Below are 21,001 nucleotides of genomic sequence, written 5' to 3' on the forward strand. Positions count from 1 at the left end.
TTTTACACTTGAGGATACCGAGAGTCAGGTGAAAAGTGACTCTGGAGGTCGCTTGGTGAGTGAAAGTACCGGAAATAAGCTGGTTTTTTAAAAGCTCATAATCACATGTCCCCATGCCCCCCTCTCTCTGATCATCCCTGAACTCCTTCCATTGTAGAACAGAGTATAGTTCCAGGCTGGGTGTTGGGAAACCTGGATTCTGATTCTGACTGGGTCGTTGCTGGTTCTATGATGTTGAGCAATTACGGAAATCTTTGGATGTCATTTTCCTGCAAGGAGGTTATATTCTTTGATGTCTTAAGTCTCTTTGCATCTTGAGAATCTCTAACCCAGGTCTTGTCCAGGGCTGGTGTCAGTGCTGTAATGCACCCCAGTGATATAGAGCAGAGGGGAGGAAAAAAAAAGGAGAACCCTTGGCATTCTATCCAGCTCTGCTTTGGTTTCCCCTGCCAAGCATGAAGAGACCCAGGATCTCCTTAGGTGAGGAAAATCCTGGGCTCTTAAGAGACTACTACTCACATTCCTGAGCTGGCATTTCTCAGTCTGTTCTTTTTTTATTTTTCCCCTTGAGAGAGGGGGAGGGTCGGGGGAGAGGAAGAGAGAGAATCTCAAGCAGATTCCACGCCCAGTGTGGAGCCCGATGAGGGGCTCGATCATACGACCCCTGAGCTGAAATCAAGAGTTGGACGCTTAACCGACCAAGCCACCTGGGCGCGCCATCAGTCTATTCTTTTTTATTCATCAGCAAAATTATTTGAGCCAAACTCTCTGTGGTTTCAGTCCAAGGATGAACACATGGGTTACATTCCTACCTGGTCCCCAAAGAAGCGATAACCTCCTTACATGAGCCCATCTGTTACCTTATTCCTTTTTGGAACAGGGTAAACGTAAATAAATATTACTCTCTCCCTCTTTTAGGTGTTTCCATTTATGACAGGTGGTTGACAAATGGTCAGGGCAGAAGAGTGGGAAGGTATTGTTTATTCTCCCTCCATGGTTAAATCTATCAGTTGTTTACAGATCAAATGAGAAAGTTGTAAGATACTGCGATAAAGGTGATTATATTGGACTGACATTAAAAAGGAAAAAATCTATAGCCGATACCATCTGCCATTACCATTCTCATGTACAAGAAATAACAAAGAAGTTGGAACAACCACCTCTTGGCAGGGAGGAAAGGGCAGCTCTCCTGGGTAAAGAGAGTGTTAGCATCCTTATACTGATCTTTTCATCCTTAAGTGGCAAAGAACCTCATCCATGAGCACAGTCTGTATTTGGGAAGCTGTGCTCTGCTTGGTGCTTGGGTGCTCGGCATTCACAGACTTCCTGGGTGAGAAGTGGGGTTCTGCATGAGGAGATGAGAGCTACATGTTTCCAGGCTAGCCCTTTGCTTCTGCTGCAGGGTCTCTGTTCCCACTCTCATGCTGTGATTTCGACCTTAACTTTATCCTTGTGTCTCTCCCCATAGGCAGGAAGCGAAACCCTGGCCTTAAAATTCCAAAAGAAGCATTTGAACAACCTCAGCCCAGTTCCACGTAAGTTGGCAAGATCATCGTCTTAATCCAAACACTTCACTTTACAGATTTCTAGGGAATGGGGGTTCATTTTTGGACTGATGAGCAATGCCTTGACTATGGAAATCACTGTTAGAAAGAAGAGCCCTTTAGAGGGGGGAGCCATGTGCTCACTGTTCTGAGACCTGAAATAATCAGTCAGTCTATATCGCGCTTTGAACTCAGGGTAGCTTTGAACTCAGCCTCTCATGTTACTGGTTGGCAGAAAATTGAGTGTCACAAATGCGTTTGGCAGATGGGGTCCTATGAAGTTCAGAAAGGTCCCTGGCCCTGGATTTTTTGCCTTTTCCATATAGACTTGAGCAAATAAGCAAATCCCTGGGAGAGCCACTACTATAAAACTTGAGTAGAGATGGAAAGACGGTATTTGATAAGGACTCAGCATCCTGACACCTAAATCCTATCCCATATAAATAGAAGGCAAAATGAGGTAAAGGAACCTTTTTTTTTTTAAATTAGCAGAGGCTTTGGTCCAAATCCCTAAGTGAGCTCAAGTCCTGGTGAAGCAGGATACCCTCTCCTTTAGCCTTCCTCTTATTTCTTTTTCTCTCCGTGGGATGGTGAGAGTACCTCCTGTTCCATTTGTAGATATGACCACCTTACAAAGCATCTGCTTGGGAGGAATGGAAATTGCAAGGAAAAAAGTCACAATAGAAGTTCTAGAGAGGCAGAGCAAGTATAGGGAAAGGCCATCCCAATGGAAGCTTGAGTTTTCAAGGCCGTTGGTCATCTCGACAAGTGCCTCTCTTTCTAAAGGTTTTTGACCTTAACCACGATCCATCCTATCAGAAAGTGAACCTCCTGGTGTTGGAAAGTGCTAGTAAAAATGATCACGTCTACTGTAAGACTTTGTTGAGGCCATTGGCCATTCCCTGCGGTGGTATGAACAAATGTTCCACTCAAGAACCTTTAAGTACAGAGCGGAAAGTACACTCTTCTGGGTACTGCTCTGTAGCTCGAGGGCCAACCTCACCTTAGACTGGTCCTTTCCTGAGGCTCTGCAGCAGGAGGTTCTTTCCATATCTGCTATCGAGATTGGTGTTTTTGGTCCTTTTGGTGTTTTTTTTTTCCTGTGGACCTATGACCTGTGTAATTTATAACATCTCTTCTCTGATTGGTTTCTCAAGAGTTTAGACTCAAATATATTACTTCCCTGTAGTATCTGTATAGGACTCTGTGTGATATACTTTTAAAACTTTTCAACTTGAAATTATTGTAGATTCACAGGAGAGGACAAAGAAATGCACAGGGAAGTCCCATGTACCTTTCCCCTAGTTTGTGTCCTCCCCTCCATGTTCACATCTTAACACAACTGCCACCCAATGTCAAAACAAAGTGGCATTGGTGCAAACCATAGAACTTATTCAAATCTCACCGTTATTATAAGTCCTCGTTGTGTGTGTGTGTGTGTGTGTGTGTGTGTGTGTGTGTGTAGCTCTATGCAGTTTTATCATGTGTAGCCTTATGGAACCACTACCATAATCAAGGTATTCAATTGTATCAACACCACAAGACTCTTTGGTATTACTCCCTTATAGTCACGCCCACCTCTAACTCCCAGCCCCAATCTCTGGCAACCACTCATCTGTTCCCCATTTCCATTTTGTTGTCTCATGGTTGCTACATAAACCAAATCACGCGTCTCCTATTTGAGATTGGCTTTTCCTTGCAGCATAGTTTCCTCGAGGTTCATTCAAGTTGTTGCATGTATCAGTAGTTCTTTCCTTGTTATTGCTGAATCCATTCCATGGTATGGATATACCACAGTTTGTTGAACCCTTTAGCCTTTGAAGGAGATATGGGTAGTTTCCAGTTTTGGAAAACTGGGGTTATTGTGACAAAAGTAAGTTTCTGCATGAAAATAAGTCTTCATTTCCCTGGAGCATATGTCCAGTAGTGCAATTGCTGGGCCATTTGGTAATTCCATTTTTGAAATAACTTCCAAGGTATTTTCCAGAGTGGTTGTACCATTTTACATTCTTTTTTTTTTTTAAAGATTTTTATTTATTTATTTGACTGAGAGAGACACAGCAAGAGAGGGGAACACAAGCAGGGGGAGCAGGAGAGGGAGAAGCAGGCTTCCCGCTGAGCAGGGTGCCCGATGCGGGGCTCGATCCCAGGACCCTGGGATCATGACCTGAGCTGAAGGCAGACGCTTAACGACTGAGCCACCCAGGCGCCCCTTCCATTTTACATTCTTATTAGCCATTTGCGATGATCCAGTTTCTCTGCATCCCTGCCAACATTAACACTATTTTCCATTTTAGTCATTCTTTTTTTAAAAAATATTTATTTATTTTTGTGTGAGAGAGAGAAAGTGCAAGTTGGGGGGAGGGGCAGAGGGAGAGGGAGAGAGAGAGAGTCTTGAGCAGACTCCCCACTGAGCGTGGAGCCTGACACGGGGCTCGATCTCACAGCCCTGAGATCATGACCTGAGCTGAAGTTAAGAGTTGGACACTTAACTGACTAAGCCACCCAGGAGCCCCATTAGCCATTCTGATAGATGTATAATGTTACATCATTGTAGTTCTCATTTTTATTTTTCTCATGATGATGCTGAGTATTTTTAGGTGTTTATTTTCTATCTATATATCTTTGGTGGTGAAATGTCTGTGCACGTCTTTGCCTACTTCTTAATTAGATTACTTTTTTAATGTTGAGTTTTGAGAGTTCTTTTCTATATTCTAGACACAAGGAGTTTGTCAGATACGTGATTTAAAAACATTTTCTCCCAGTCTATAATTTGTCTCTTCATCCTTTTATTTTGATGAAATCCCATCTAGCAATTTTTCCTCTTATGGGTTATGCTTTTGGTGACAATTTTAAGAACCCATTGCTTCACACTTTGTTCTGTTTTTCAAAATAATTTTGGCTATTTTAGGGCTTTTCCCTTTCCATATTAGTTTTAGAATCAGTGTGTCTATGTCTACAAATGAATTTGCTGAGATTTTGGTAGGAATTATGTGTAACCTTTAGATCAGTTTGGGGAGAGTTGACGTCTTGATTACAGTGAGACTCCTAATCCATGAACCTGGTAGATTTCTGCAAGTCTTTAGATTTTCTTTGATGTCTTTCATCAGTATTTTATAGTATTTATCATACGGACTCTTTACAGTAGGGCTTGTTAAGATTTATACCTAAGTATTTCATTTTGTGGGGAGCAACTATAAATGATACTCCATTTTAAATTTTGGTTTCCACCTGTTAAGGGTCAGTGTATAGAAATGTAGTAGATTTTTCTCTATTGCTCTTGTATCCTGGGACCATACTGAATTCACTTAGTAGTTCTAGGAGCATTTTTGTAGATTCTTTGTGTGTGTGTGTGTGTGTTTGTAGATTCTTTATAGAGTTTTCTATGTCTACAATCATGCCACCTGCCAATAGAGTTTTCTTTCTTCCTTTCCAAATTGTATTTTTAAAAACTTTCATTATTTTTTTGCTTTATTTCAGTGGCAAGAATGTCCAGTACTATGTCAGATAAGATTGGTGAGAGTAAGCAACCTTGCTTTGTTGTTAGAGGGAAAGTGTTCAATCTTTACCCTTAAGCATGATGTTAGGTTTTTGTAGATTGAGGCTTGAAAAAGTTCCTCTCTAGTTGTGGGGTACCGAGGGTTTTTATTGTTAACGTGTGTTGAATTTTGTTAAGTGCTTTTTTGTGCATCACTTGACACCATCATAGGTTTTTCTTCTTTGTAATGTTGATATGGATTACATTGTGATTGATTTTTAAATATTAAACTAGATTCGCATGCCCAAAATAAATTCCATTTGGTTGTGGTACATTTTTTTAAATACATTGTTGGATTCAATCTGTTGAAATTTTGTTGAGGACTTTTGTGTCTGAGTTCATGAGATATGTTGGTCTGTAATGGTTGTTTTGAGTTGTTCTTCTTTTTTTTTTTTTTTTGGGTGTATGCTGTTATCTTCTGGTTTTGACATTAAGGTAATATTGGCCTCATAAAATGAATTGGTAAGAGTTTCTTCTTTTTTTTTTTCTGGTAGACACGTAAAATCTGTATTAATTCTTTTTAAAAAAATGTTTGCTAAAATTCTCCAGTGAAACAAAATGAGCCGATATATTTCTTTTTTCTGGGGCTTTTAAAATACAAAATCAATTTCTGTGATAGTTATAGGACTATTCAGATGACCTGTTTCTTCAAGTCTGTGCAGTTGCTGGTTTTCAAGGAGTGGGTCCATTTTTTCTAAGTTGTTGAATTTATAAGAGGAACATTGCTTATAGTATTTCCTGATTATTCTTTGAATGGCTACAGGACATGTTGTGATATCCTATTTTTTCCTGAGACTGGAAATCTGCCTTCTCTCTTGTAGTCTGTGTCAGTCTTGCTGGAGGTTTATCAATATTATTGCTATTTTAAAACATTTTATGTATGTATGTACGTATGTATGTATTTAGAGAGTGCACATGCAAGAGGGGGAAGGGGCAGACAGAGAGGGAGAGAGAAACTTAAGCAGACTTCCCGCTGAGCGTGGAGCCCGACTTGGGGCTCGATTCCACCACCCTGAGCTCAAGACCTGAGCTGAAATCAAGAGTCGGATGCTCAACTGACCGAGCCACCGAGGTGCCCTGATTTTGGGGTACAGTCCTATGTCACTCTCCCACTTGTCTTATATTCCTTCTCTTTAAACTTTTAGCCCTCATCTTCTTCTAATTTATATTAATTTTCTGTATTTTATGAATTTTATGAAAGCCACAATAAATCCTACCTTGGTGTAAACAAATGAGTAAAAACCTGTGCAAGGATAAACCCAGTTTCTGTGTTGTCTTCCCCTCCTGTGGTAGAATAAACTTTGAATGTGTTTAATTGATTTTCTTTTTCACTGCGTAAAGCCAAGAGCATCACTTTATTTTGTAGACTAGACCACTTTAGCTCCGGGAGAGCCTTATTATTAGTAGTAGTATTTTAATACTGATGCTTATATTCATAGTCCTAAAGAAGTAGCTTCCACATTTTGTGTTTCTCTTGGCAATTTTTTAGGGTTGGCTTGGTGACTCGTACCATTTATACCCTGCCTTCTGCTGTACTACACAAAAATAAATATCCTGGGACAGAGGTCCATTCTTCCTAGTTCTGTGTGTGTGGTCCCTCTGCTTGAGCTCTTTCTCTGAGTAACTGATGCCAATGTGTCTTTGGCTCGGGTTTCTGAGCTGTCCCCATACTTGATTGGCAGCAGCTAGTTCTGAATTGATTCTATGCTAGTGAGTATTATTCCAGTTAACCCTCCCAAGAAGCTCAGGAGGCAGTCAGTCTGTGTTACTCTTACTTTATAAGTGAGAAAACAGACCTGTACAAGATTAGGTGGTCAGAAGAGTTGAGCATCACTTCATGGGTAAGAGTTCAGGCTCCAAAAAGCTAATACTAGGTGACCTTTGGAGTACCTTTGACCTTCCAGGGAAGGAATTTTGTAATAAGCCTGTTTCTTTCCCCAGAGGACTAAAATATTGAATAAGCAACAGAGAACATACACCCACAGTTTAACCTCCTGCAGAGACTCAGTGCCCCAGACAAACTACTATGCCCAGCCCTGGACAGAACACAGTGTCAACGAATCTAATATGAGCCGTCAGCCTTGGCCCCATCATTTGATGCTTTTGGCAGACTTGATGAGCCCAAAGGCCTCAGGGTTGGGCGGATTGATCATTTTCATTAGAGGGGCCCTGGGTGTTGGGAGTAGGTTCCTTGGATTCAATCAGAGTTGGGCTGAAATCATGGCCTTACCACTTGGGAGCAAGTTAGTTAAACTTTGAGCCAGACGATTTCTCATCTGGACCATGGGAGTAAAGATACTCATAAGAGAGAGAGAGAGTTTGTGTTTAAAGAATTAAATGAGATGTAGATAAAGCATTGCACTTGATTCAGCCTATATCCCTTTCTCTTTAGGTCAAGACAGATTCAAGTGGCATGAGTTTTATTTTCAGCTCTGTTGGGCTGTCTGGCTTTAGCAAATCTCAGCTTTTCTGGGTTACATTTTTCTCATTCTGGAAAATTGCATGACCCCCTCCTATTAGGTAGAGGTGTATACTACAAGGTTAGTACAATGCTGGAGTTCAGCAAACTTTTTTTTTTTACAAAGGCCAGCTGGTAAATATTTCAGGTTACCTGGGCCCTACTGGCCCCAGTTGGATATTCTTCATAGTCTGTTTTCCAGCAACTTTTTAAACTTGAAAACAGTCATTCTTAGCTGGGCCACAGGCTGTAATTTGCAAAGCCCTGTATGAATACTGGAATATCAGAGCTGGAAGAGGTCTTACCCAATGCCTTCCTTGGGTGGCAAGAAAAGGGAGGAAGCCCCTTTTCCTGTTGCTTCATACTTTTTAAAAGGAAGGGTGCTGAACAACTGCAAGAGATTTTTTATTGTTTATGGTAGTCACACGTTTCAAGTAATATTTGTCTTTATTTCAGAGTTCCATTGCAATTAGTACAAATCATTGATGATGAAAGAAAAATCGCTTTGGAAATTTTGAGAATGAGAAATCAGATCTTTAGAAATGTAATCCTCTGGAAAGTATTTCTGAAGAAAAATTCCCTGCTTATAAACACAAGATATATAAAAACATCACTGGTGTGTACTGGGATGTGTGTGTGTGTGTGTGTTTGTGTGTGTGTATGTGTTTTCCTCTGTATCTCTCCCTCCCAGTTCCTGGTTTTAAGTTAGTCCAGAAAAACTTTGTTTTAGGTGTTTTATGCATTTCAAAGGGATTTTGAGGTGAGGGAGGGCTTGCCATTAAAACCTTAAATTTATGTTTATATCTGTGTTTATATTCCCATTTTTTCCTTATTGTTTTATTTAGTTAGTTTCAGCAGAAGGGGCAGAATTATAACACATTAGGGTTGGGAAAAATTGTCATGGGCTAGGATTCTTTTCTCCCTTCCTATCATCTTCCCTTCCTTCCATTTTCCCTTTTGTGTTTCTAGAGAGTTCTACATGGAATTTCCCCTTAGGAAGACCTGGTCTTTTTGGTCACCTTTGATTCTGGCAGCCCCAGAATTCTTTTGTCTTTTGGTGGTGATACTTTTGGTGCATTTATTCCACGAAAATGCTTCTCGAAGCTCTTAGTTAGTTGCATGGCCAAAGCCAAACATCTTTCTCTTGAGTGGATTGATATCAACCCAGCTAGTATTGAAGTAGTAGAAATACATGCACATGAGGGGACCGTGTGCTTTTTCTGTGGAGACACAAAATCAGCCAACCTCTGGGTGCTGAGATGACCCCTGGACAGTGTGTGTGCTGTGTATGGAAGAAATAACACAACTGTCTTATACGCCTGAAAGAACAGGAAATATTCTGACCTGCAAACCAGGAGACCTGGGTTAATTGTGACCTTGGGCAAGTCACTGGGTTAGTGTTGTGACCTTGGGCAAGTTACTTCACCTCTCTGGGCCTTTTTCCATCTCTAAACGTGGGGACTAGAGAGATTTGGAATTATTAGGGTTTATGGATTTTGTGAGTTAACATAACCATATGCTAATTATTATTACTTTTTTAAATTATGGGAAAATGTGATGGAATAATTGGGCACATTGGTGTTCTTGGATGAAAGAAAAAGTTTGGGGTTTACTAGAATAGTACATTTATTTATATAATTCTATACACCTAGGTCATATTCATTGGATATTTACTGTATGCCAGCCATTCTGCTAAGCATTTTACTTGGAATATCTCAGGATATATTAATATCTTCATGTTAAAGAAGAAATAGACAGTCAAAGAGATTAAGTCATTTATTCATTTTAAAGATTTATTTATTTTAGAGAGAGAGAGTGTGAGAGCCAGCGTGGGGCAGGGTGGATGGGAAGGGATAAAGGGAAAGGAAGAGGATCTTAAGCACACTCCCAGCTGAGCATGGAGCCCAATGCGGGGCTTGATCCCACAACCCCGAGATCATGACCTGAGCAGATATCAAGAGCCAGATGCTCAACTGACTGAACCACCCAGGCACCCTGGAGATGAAGTCATTTAAACCCAAATATATTTTATTCCAAATCCCACACTATTAACACTTCTGTGCTACTTTATTTTACTGATGAACTTCCAACTTACCCCTAAGGAAACTCTCTCCAGTCGTATATGATTTGGGAAGGGCATAATTGACTAAATACCTCATGTTTTTTCTTTTCCTCCTTTTCTTTCTTAGGCCACCTCGAGACTTAGACTCTAAAGCTTGCATTTCTATTGGAAATCAGGTAAAAAAATCACGTTTGCCAGTTAATATCTTGACCATTTCTCATATATGCTTTCTGACTGGCCATTGGAAAATTTATTTTCTATAACATGCCGTCAGGGGATGGGTCCAAAAGTTTGAGTTAAAGCAGAAGCAGTGGGTGGTGCTCTTGCTGTTTTGGATGCCTTGTTGAAATCAGGCTAGTGTTGCCCTGATGGAAGGTATTTGAGGAAAGTAGATGATTGGCTTTGGGATGCAGTCCTCAAAGTCCAAGGGTAGATCTAGTTGCCATCAGTCAGCAAATGGATTAAATGTATGAGGAAGGGGGCAGGGCTAAGGAGCCAGTGTAGACAGCTCAAAGTGAGTTTGGAGGCTGAGCTGGAGCTGGATCTCTGTATTGCCCGTGACAAGCAGGTGACCTACTCTGTGAGTCTGAACATGTCCTGGTGCTTCCTGCTTGCAGCGGCTGCTTGGATAAAACTTCTAGACCAGAAGCTTCTGGACCAGAAATAACCCTTAGAATATCAGGAGAAGCCAGAGAGAGGACGAGGTAGTTTATGTCCTTTATTTTTTTCTTTACTCTTGCATTATTACTTTTCTCTCTTGTAGAACTTTGAGGTGAAGGCGGATGACCTGGAGCCTATAATGGAACTGGGGCGAGGTGCGTACGGGGTGGTGGAGAAGATGCGACACGTGCCCAGCGGGCAGATCATGGCGGTGAAGGTAGAGTTGACACTCCCCAAACGTGTTCTGTCTGTGGTATATACGTTCGTCCATCTCAGTTGCCAAACAGTTCTTTCCATAGAAGCAAAACAATCTTCAATGGGGTCAAACAAAGAAGATTATCTGTAGGGAACAGTATTTCCCTCCAAATGTCTGGAAAATGCTTCCTTGGTATGAGTTGTGTTTACTGGTTTTGTTTTTTATTTTAACTGATAAATCTGACCCCCTCCTTTTAATTTTTTATGTAACCACCATGTCATCACACTTAAAAGAATTATCAATACTTCTTTAATGTCATGGAATACCAGCTCCAAATTAAAATTACCTGGATCATCACCATGTTTTTTTCTTGTTTGCTTTGTTTTTTGCCTGCTGGTTGTTGAAATCAGAATCCAAATAAAAGTTCACATACTGCATTTGGTTGTTACGTCTCAGAAGTCTCTTTTATTCTAATATTCTGTTGCTTTTAAAGAATGGTCCCCGAAAATCAGGAAATCAGAATTGAGGGAGAAAGTGGTGTCTGTTTATGGAAAAAAGGAGGGTAAAATGCATCTTGAGTGAATTTGCATCATTTTTGAGCTGGAAAAAGAAATTTAGAATCATTGCATATTTCTTTTTTTTAAATTTTATTTATTTATTTGGGAGAGAGAGAGAGAGCGCGAGCACAAGTGAGGGGAGAGGCAGAGGAAGAAGCACACTCCCTGCTGAGCAGGGAGCCCCACACAGGGCTCGATCCCAGAACCCTGAGATCATGACCTGAGCTGAAGGCAGACGCTTAACCAACTGAGCCACCTAGGCGCCCCTCATTGAGTATTTTTTGAGTAGATGCTCGAGGGGCTTTGGGGATCCACCGTCTGTACATGAATTCAGGGATTTGGGCCTTTTAAGAATGTAGATGGTCAGAAGGCTGGGACCCCTTTGTTTTTGGAGAATGGAGATATCTTTCCCTTACCTTTTAGATTTTGCCATGTGTTCTTCTTCAGACTTTTTGCCAATTAGGCCAAAAATATGAAAGCCTTGTGATATTATATCTTTACTGTCATTTAATGACAGAATCGTATTTCTTTAATTCTGCATTTGCTGGTGTGACAGGTGTCTCTTCTCTCAGAAGCCCTGGGATAGGAATGAACAGTCTCTCCATTTCTGCTTCCATCCATTTCTGAGAGCTCTGTCCATTCTTTTACAGTTGCTACTTAGTCCAAATATTCTTCCTTGTTCCCAAAGAGGGGCTTTTTAGATCTTGTTGTGGGATCCCGAGTTAGCCACAAAGTCACGAATACTCTGGTCTCTGTACTGAACAGACATAACACAATAAAGCAGGCTGTTTTTGTGACTTGGAAGGAAGTACATTCGCCAACATTTGCACACTTTCCAAAATATATTACCAGTTTGCTTCTTGCCAGGGATTTTTCAGGAAATCCACTGCAAGTCTTCCTTATTTCTCATTTGTTACAAATAGCTAATCACTAGGGTAAATACGTGAAAGGTTGTTGCTAGAACTTGTTCTATGAGTTTTGTAGTATTTTCGGGATGGGACTCCTTAAGGTCCCTGCCTTATTAACTGACTCATCCTCAGAGCAGTAACCATACGTTTTTCCATGCATTCCCATTCAGCGGATCCGGGCCACAGTAAATAGCCAGGAGCAGAAAAGGCTACTGATGGATTTGGATATTTCCATGAGGACAGTGGACTGTCCTTTTACCGTCACCTTTTATGGTGCACTCTTCCGGGAGGTAGGTGATCCTTCAACTCAACATCTGGGGAGGACAAGGACTTAAAAAGGTGTTTCTCTAATCGCATGAACACGATGCACATTCCTGGTACTCTTTCTCATCTGCCGTGTCTTCTCTGAGCGATTTCTGCTCTGGCAGCGGTGACATGCCCTGACGCAAAGTTGGCTTGAAATGAGAGTCTTTCCAAATGTGTCTAGCCCTTTTGAAGACCCTGAGGCTCCCTTTCTCCTTTCTGTTTTGGTTTGTTTATTTTGGCATGGGTTATCTCTATCAATTGCCTATAGACTAATTTAGGCAGATTTCTTAAAATCTGAAATACTGTGGTCTTTTGGCCAAATGATAAGCTTTATTTACCCTGTTAATGTACCCCGGAGGCTTACGTTTATCTCTTTGCTTTACCTCCGCTTTCACTTTCCCATGATATGGATTATGAGGCTTCGACTAGCTTTTGGATGAATGATTGCCAGTGTTCCGGGTGGGAGGTATGGAGTAGGCCTGTAGACCTAATCCCTAGAGGACAGTAACCATGAAGGCCTGGATTTCTGGGGATCTATTGTTGGTGACTAATAGTACTGATGTATTATTTATTAAAAATGTTTCTTAAAAATTTGAGTCACACACAATGTCACATTAGTTACAGGTTGTACAACATAGGGATTCAACTTCTCTCTACATTATAGGTGTTCAGCACAAGTGTAGCGACCGTCTGTCACCATATAACTCTATTATATCATTGACTATATTCCCTATACTGTGCCTTTTATTCTCGTAACTTCTTCCTTCCATAGCTGGAGTGACTGTTAGTATTTAGATCATGCTCTTTATCAAGGAGTAGGTGATCACATGCAGGTTCTGCTTGGCTCTCCACTGGTTGGCTTTTTGGAAACGAACTTGCTTGTTTGTAAATTCCTTTGAGATCTTGAAGGGAAATTGTACATGTCCTCCGAAAACTCAAGTAAGAAATGGTTTTTCCCGACAGGTGTTAACTGTTTCCCCTTCTTTTCCTTTTCTATCCTCTCCAACAATCTCTGAACCAATTTATCTCCAGGGTGATGTTTGGATCTGCATGGAGCTCATGGATACGTCGCTAGATAAATTCTACAAACAAGTGATCGATAAAGGCCAAACAATTCCAGAGGACATCTTAGGGAAAATAGCAGTTTCTGTGAGTACATCATGAACTCTACTATAAGGAGCATATGAGAAGTCTAGACCTGATATGTGTCTGATTCCCTATTGTGAGCAAACACTAGATGGATGTGAGCAATAGCACATGTCTGTTGAGTGCAGGAGTGCATCTGTGGACTAGTAAATGAATGCTTTTCTTTCTGGGCACTGTGTCGAAGATTCTACCCCTGACTTGGTTTGGTAAACTCTCCGTTAAAATGCCTCTAAGCAGCGCCTTCATCTGCTATGACCACATTCCTGGTGTCTATATTCTGATACTAGTTTACTTTGATTTTCATTTGTAGATTTTTAAATGTTTTCTTAAGGCTAATAGGGCATAGAAAGAAGCAGAAGAAAATGAAATGGAAAGAAAGATTGTTCTCTGAATGGCTATTGAGGCTCATGAGGGTAGAGAGAAAAAAAGATGCTGGAGGCCAAATGAAACACCGGCTAGATGAGCGAGATCATCCTTTCTACTGTGAGATCCGGTCCTCTCTGGGGGGTGGAGGTCAATAAGTGTAGCTACCTGTGTATTTTCCTGGATAGGGCCACCGCTATTGGAGAAAATACCTCACCTGGTGATGTTAAGCCTGGGATCATAAACCTGGGTATACCTAACATTCAGTTTCTTTCCAGTGATGGAGAAGAATCTATCTTGTGTTTCTCTTGCAGATTGTAAAAGCGTTAGAACACTTACACAGTAAGCTCTCTGTCATTCATCGAGGTAAGCATGCATGGAGTTGCTTTGACTCTTCCTTTTATAACATCCATTTCTTTTACCCAGACTTTTCTTCCCCCAATGAGTATAAGTGGAAATGAGTCAGGCAGTAGAACTGAGGGGTTTTCCTTCCCAAAGGAACAGGAGATCATATAAGTAGCTGCTTTTTATCTTGTCTGAGGACATACGAAGACATGGGCTTTTTAGTGCACCTACATTGAATCTAAAACACCTGTTACCAAGCACAGGTCTGGGATTACCCCACTGAGAATTTTAGAGAATAAGGTAAAAATGCCTGTAGTATTGACTGTCGCCTGGGAGCTTCTTAGAAAAGCAGAATCATGGGTCCCCAGACCACCTGAATCTCCATTTTTAACAAGATCCCCAGGTAATTTTTGTATACCTTAAAGTATGAAAAGTTCTGGTATAAAGTACAGGTTTTTCAGACAGCAGGAGGCAGGATAAAATGAAAAAAACTGATAGATTTATCTCTTCTTCCTCTGCCTCCTCTTTTTTTCTTCCCATTGGCCTGTCATCTTTCCATCCATCCATCCATCCATATATCCATTCTTCCATCTTTCATACATCTATCCATTTATTACTTATAATCATTTTTCTACCATTTATACATCACTATAATAGGTGCCTTGAGAGGTATATGAAAACAAAACATATTCTAATTAAAATTCCACAAAGGGATTCTTGATAGGGAAATAAGACCAATGAACAACAAACACATGGAAAAAATCAACCACATTACAAATACCAAATTACCAAATATGGAAGTGCTTAGGTAAACTCCAAAGCAAGGAAATGATTAGCACTGGGTGACTATAGTCAAGGAAAACTTCTTAGAAGATACTCAGTCAACCAAGTCTGAAGGAGAATTAGTGGAAGGTATGATAGCTGGTGGGGTAGTGAGATTTGGTAATTCTTAAACTGTCTGAGTCAACCTCAAAGTGATGTAAAATGCTTTGCACAGAGTGCCTGTTATTATTGTTATTGCTGTTATTATCATCATTAATTATTATTATTAGAAGTTGGAAAAATAGGGAGGAAGAAGAGGAGGAGAGGGAAATGGGAAAGAATCCAGATGGGGAGAAGAATGTGGATTATCCACACATGTGAAACTTAATTTTTAAGGATTTATTTCAGAATTAGGAAGTATTTCATTCGTATCAAAATATATACCTAGAGTATAAAAATAATAAAATTTGCATGTCTACCATTCAGTTTAAGGGAAAACATTATAAAGGATGATTTTTAGTGTTTTTAGAATAACTTACTCTGCTGATTACATGTCCTTTGTGAACAGCCTCACGAGGGAAAAAAGTTAACTGTAATTTCTAAGTCCATTATCCAGAGATGACAATGATTATCTCTTTGGGGGTATGCTTTGGGGTCTGGAATATCTGAATTCCTGATGAGTTTCACTATGTGACCTCAGACGCACCTCTTGCAGATGATTCCATCGAAACTGGTTGCCTTGATCAGATTTGATGTATGTTTATACTGTAGTCTGCCTTATCATTCCGCGGTCTGTTTACTCCTACCCTTACTGTGCATTAGGTCATGACGAGCTGGGCTTTACAAAAATTATTTTGTTGTCATAAGAACACTTACGATGAGATCTACCCTCGTGGCAAATTTTAAGTGTGCAATGCAGTATTATTTATTATGGGGTCAATGTAGTACAGTGGATTTCTAGAACTTACTCATTTTGCGTCATCGAGACTATGCATGTCCAAGGAACGGGGCATTTGATTCAGTAATAATTTTTTAAGTTTTTACTACACTTATGGGGGTAATGCAGATGATAAATAGAGGAAACAGTCCTTTCTATTGATGGAGTCACAATCCTGCAAGAAGGACAAAACATGAAATAGAAAATCAAGTTGGAAGCAGTAAGATGCATGTAAGTGGGAGTCAGGGAGGGCCTCAGAGAGCAGGGAAGGTGAGATGTCAGGCCCCCTGGTGGTGGACACATGAATCTTCAGAGCAGGCTGGGATCACGGGCTCCTGGTTGTTCTTACTTTCAGACGTCAAGCCTTCCAACGTGCTGATCAACACTCTGGGCCAAGTAAAGATGTGCGATTTTGGAATCAGTGGCTACCTTGTAGACTCTGTCGCTAAAACTATCGATGCAGGATGCAAACCGTACATGGCCGTAAGTACGGCAGCCAGGGGAGGCATCTGGGAATGCAGCCGCCCACAAACCTCACCAGAAAATAGGAAATGGATGGCCACAGAGGGAGAATGGAAATGTGCTTACGGTGCAAGAAATATTCTGCATCTTATTTTTTTCTTAAGTATTTTCTGTCTGAAATCCTTAGTCACTTGCTTCAAACATACTATTTTTTAAAAATTCGAGTAAAGGAGGTCTATTACTTGAAAAAAAGAAACACATAAGTAATACATACAGCCCACACAAATTTTTCACCCTGTGTTGCCGGGGAGTGTTATCCTGTTTGTTGGGGACGGAAGAGTAAACAATTTAAATGACCCAAACAAGTCAGTTAGATGAGAGATGCTCATGGCTGGGAAGATTCACTGCCATTGGCAGAGACCTTGGGACCCCCTTTAACATTAAGGGGCTTCTGTATTCTGTTTTGAAATAGATTTGCATTTGGGTTGAGAACCTTCCCCTTGGTGTTGAGCTAATCTCAGACAGTAGCCCGGTGACTCTTGTGGATTCTTACTATTGAGTTCTGGACTGTTGGGGTTCTTAACAAGGAAAATTCTAGACTGGCAAAGTAACTTTATACTGTGTATCCTATTTCATCTTAAGGCAAAATTGAAATTAGTTTTTTTTTTTTAATGAGTTTTGAATCGTGAGGGACTTTGATCCCTTTTTGTCTCCAAGAAAAGACTCCTGTAGAATGAGGAAGATCCCACGGAGGCGTTGATATTTATTGTAGTTAGTGAGTTTTCTTGGCCTGGGAGGCATGTTAACAAGCTTAAAACGAGTCACTTGGCAGCTGGTGACACCCCCACCCCCGGAGACTTTATCGAGCTAAGAGTGTCATCTCATTTGTCTTTTTCTGTCTCCTTTGCAGCCTGAAAGAATAAACCCAGAGCTCAATCAGAAGGGATACAGTGTGAAGTCTGACATTTGGAGTCTGGGCATCACAATGGTAACATGTGATGATCATTCTGGACTGTGAGGTTCTGGGCATGAAGCTGAAATGGGGTGGGTTTTGTGACCAAAAAGCAAACACCCTACCTGTGGGTCCTGAGCATCCTTTCCTGCCGGACGGAGCAGGAGGTTTTGAATGATGATTGTCTGCAGGGTCGTGTAGTGGGAAGACCACACTGGGATTGGGCAAACCCAGTTTTTCTCTTTATTCTACCTCTAACTGGGCGTGGGCCCTTGAGTAAACTGATGGAGTCCCATGCACTGTCTTATTATCCTCATCTGTAAAACGAATCCTGCCTATAGCTTTAAATTATTCTCATCTAGGCATGAAGTTTAAGCTACTCCAGGAGTGCTCATGTGTGTGGACCCTGACTGAGCTGTTATCCAGGACATAGGCTGTGTTTCCCAGAATATGGTTCTGATAGAGGTCTTGGCCATTGAGGTCAGATACAGCCAAAGGATATAGTAACAAACAAGATAATTTCCTTCGGCACAGCCCTACAGTTATCCTTTGTAACTTTGGTGAACATACATTTTTTTCGGTGTGTCACTGAGGTCTGGAATTATCCACTGTGGTCCTGGCTCCTTCCCAGGCACAGCAGCTGATTAAATCCTGTGCGTTATTTCCCATCCCTGCCCAGAATACACGTGATGATCTTGTAATGGCAAAGTGGCCTTCCTCAAATCCAAAAAAAGATCAGTCATTTGGTCCTAGGGTTTGTTTTTTTTTTTCATTCCAGTAAGAGACCTGCAGATGGCAGCAGATACACAGCTCTTTAAAAGCCTTAGGGCGAGAATAACTTTTCAGACCAAACATTGAAAACACCCGGTTGCTTTCCATCCCGAAGTTTGATACTGCTGACTTACAATTTTATGAAGTGTCACAGTTGCTTTTGGTGAGGACCCAGTTATAAATAAGCTTAATTGGCTGCCTCCGGTAAGATAATGTTCAAAACTCCCTAGCACTAGGAACTGGGGAAGAGTAGAGAACATATTGTTAGTTTATGTCTCCCCAAGTTTTACTTGAACTTCACCTCTGTATTTCCCTCGGATTCTCCTGGAACAGAAGAGTCCAGCAGATGCCCTAAAGTAGTTCCGTTTCAGCGGTTGTCCCCTTGTGCTTTTCTCCCCTCTAGATTGAGTTGGCGATCCTTCGGTTTCCCTACGACTCTTGGGGAACCCCCTTCCAGCAGCTCAAACAGGTGGTCGAGGAACCCTCGCCACAACTCCCGGCGGACAAATTCTCCGAAGAGTTTGTTGACTTTACCTCACAGTGGTAAGAAAGCCTCCTCTGCCAAATGCCAGTGTGAAGGAAGAAGAGGAGTTCTCATGAACTTCCTCCATTGGTCTTGATCCATTACGCATACATTCATTCCAAAAGCATCTATGGAGTGTGCCCTCGATGCCAGAGATACAAAGATGCCTTTATCCCAGTCCCTGCCCTCAGTGAACTCAGAGTCAAGTAGGGGAGTCTCTTCAATCCGTGATTATGATACCATATGGCAAGTCCAGGGATGGAGCCATGCACAGGGTATTTGGGGAACTCAGAGGAAAGGCATTAGGATAGAGTTTCTGGAGGAGATAAGTTCTATGCTGAAGATCCTATGAGGGATTTTTCCAAGCGACCAGGGAGGTAGGGTAGGGAAAGATATTCCAAGCAGAAAAAAGATCATGCTTCATGTCATAGGAGCGAGAAACTCCTTGATGAGAGCTGTAAGCTCTTTTGATGTTGATTGGAACATCAAGAGAAGAGTGGTTGGACGGTTGGAGGATTAGGGTGGTGGAGTAGATAAGACATTCTAGTGCTTTGTAGGTTTTGTAGGCTGCCCCCTACACAACACTTGTTAACTGTGGATACACTTGCCCGTGAGGGTGCAATGGACAGTACTGGGGGTCTGAGGAGGGAATCTAAGGAAAGCTGGAGTAGAAAAATGGAAGGAGTCATGCTAATAATGTAGACTTTGTTTTCGTGGAAATTGTCAGGGGAATTGAGGAAAGTAGGAGAGGGCATGCATGGTGACCGTATTGCCTGGTGTAACCTGATACTAAGGACCATCGCAAGTGTTCCTGGAAGACGACACCAAAAGGAAAGCACAAAATGGCTTTCGTCTATATGGGCACCCTGCAGAAGCAGATAGCGCCCAGCCCCGCTGTGACCCCGGGAGGGGAGGGATCCTGGCCGCTCCCTGCTGATGAAAGAGCTGGGCCTCTGAGGGCCATTTGACAGCACAGCTCCTCAAGGTTATCATTCCTTGGCCTCTGTGCTCTTTGGAAGAAGTGTTCTGAATGCAGCTTTTATTGGGAAACATGACGAGACAAAGCAACTGTCTGTTGTTTGTGAAACTAAGGCCTCTTGGACTTTTTGTTAGCCCTGGTCCCCGTGTCACCCCTGGTATTTTGCCCTGATGATGTATGAGGCTGGCCTACTGTGGCTTGGTTTTGTTTTAGTTTTGGCCAAATGGCTAGAGAGGGGCTGGAGCTGTGGGCTGGAGTACAGTGTGTTGTTGGGCACCTCTGATGGGACACTTCCTCTGGGCTACTGAGGTGTGTCCTCCCCTCTGCTTTCCTTGAGCGAATGTGCTGGATGCGGTAGCACACCGGTCAGGTTGAGATGGGCTCATGATTTTGCCTTCTGGATTCAAGAACTTGTTTTTATTGTGCATTTGTTTTTTTTTTTCTTTTTCCTTATCCTCAAATGTTTAAAGGTCACATAGGAAAAGGGGTGAGTCATCTTGGATAGTTTAGACCAGTAGTTCTCAAGAAGAGTGGTAAAGGGGAAGGATCTTATCTAGGGAAGTCTTGTCAAACTCTCCTCCCTATAACCTTTCTCCTGCCTGTTCCCCTTTCTCCAGGATTCTGGCTGGGTACTTTGGAAAACTTGGTAAGAACAAGGCTGAAAAGCTTGAGAAAGCGGAGCTGCCCTATTGAGAATCGCCAGTTTACTCCAATAGTTGTCAACTGTGGCTGTTCGTCTGTAAACCTACTGTCGCTTGGGCCACACCCTCAGACATTCTGACTTAATGGATCTGGGAAGGGTCCCGAATATCAGTATTTTTCGAATGTTCTCAAATCATGCTACTGTACACCTGGGGCGAGAACCCCTAATTTTGCCCTATGGTCTGTGGACCTGATATCAACTGCTTCCTTTTCAAAACCCATTTTTCTTCTGTAATCTATTTTTTAAAAATCACGCAATTACTTTTTCTTTCCCCAGTGTATTTTTTCCTCTTACTTAGAACTTCCCCTAAAGATTCAGAACAATAAAACTTTTTAGGGATATTTAAAAAATGAAAACCTTGAGAAATAATGCTTTCTAATTTTAACGTATGCACACATATGTGGACAATCCAGATACTTTATTATTGCTCTTTGTATGGCTACCATGCTGTGCCTACGCTCCACCTCCCAGAACACTGCCAACATCTTCAGAGACCTCAGAGGCCTCTCTGTTCCCCTCTTGCTTTCTGTCAATTTTAGTCCCAGCTACCAAGGTTCATTAATTTAAAAACTTTGAGCCATAGATATTTTCTAGCTTTCCTGAAACCATTAATTCTGTTAATTGCTATTAATTCTGTGTCATTTTACTCATAATCATGCCAGCCAGTCTGGCTTGTTTATGGGGCTTACCAAAATATATATTTATATATATATATATATATTTGTATTTATATATTATATATATTATATATATAACAATAGAAACAAAACTCAAATCATCTAAACTTTGAAGTTTTCCAAGAATAATTATTCAAACTTTCCATGTTGTA

General features: G+C 41.3%; 1 protein-coding gene across 3 annotated transcripts in view; it reads left to right on the forward strand.

The window, feature by feature from the left end:
- MAP2K6 (mitogen-activated protein kinase kinase 6) overlaps positions 1–21,001 on the forward strand; it is a 113,118-nt gene that overhangs the window by 70,637 nt on the left and 21,480 nt on the right. For all 3 annotated transcript variants that reach the window (XM_036083797.2, XM_036083798.2, XM_036083796.2), the window contains exons 2-10: positions 1,469–1,535; positions 9,730–9,778; positions 10,366–10,479; positions 12,094–12,213; positions 13,262–13,378; positions 14,053–14,104; positions 16,138–16,265; positions 17,155–17,232; positions 18,371–18,510. In XM_036083797.2, the coding sequence (XP_035939690.1) occupies positions 1,469–1,535; positions 9,730–9,778; positions 10,366–10,479; positions 12,094–12,213; positions 13,262–13,378; positions 14,053–14,104; positions 16,138–16,265; positions 17,155–17,232; positions 18,371–18,510 (865 nt within the window). The remainder of the gene's footprint in view (positions 1–1,468; positions 1,536–9,729; positions 9,779–10,365; positions 10,480–12,093; positions 12,214–13,261; positions 13,379–14,052; positions 14,105–16,137; positions 16,266–17,154; positions 17,233–18,370; positions 18,511–21,001) is intronic.

The sequence above is a fragment of the Halichoerus grypus genome, chromosome 2, assembly GCF_964656455.1.
Source record: "Halichoerus grypus chromosome 2, mHalGry1.hap1.1, whole genome shotgun sequence".
NCBI classification, from domain to species: domain Eukaryota; kingdom Metazoa; phylum Chordata; class Mammalia; order Carnivora; family Phocidae; genus Halichoerus; species Halichoerus grypus.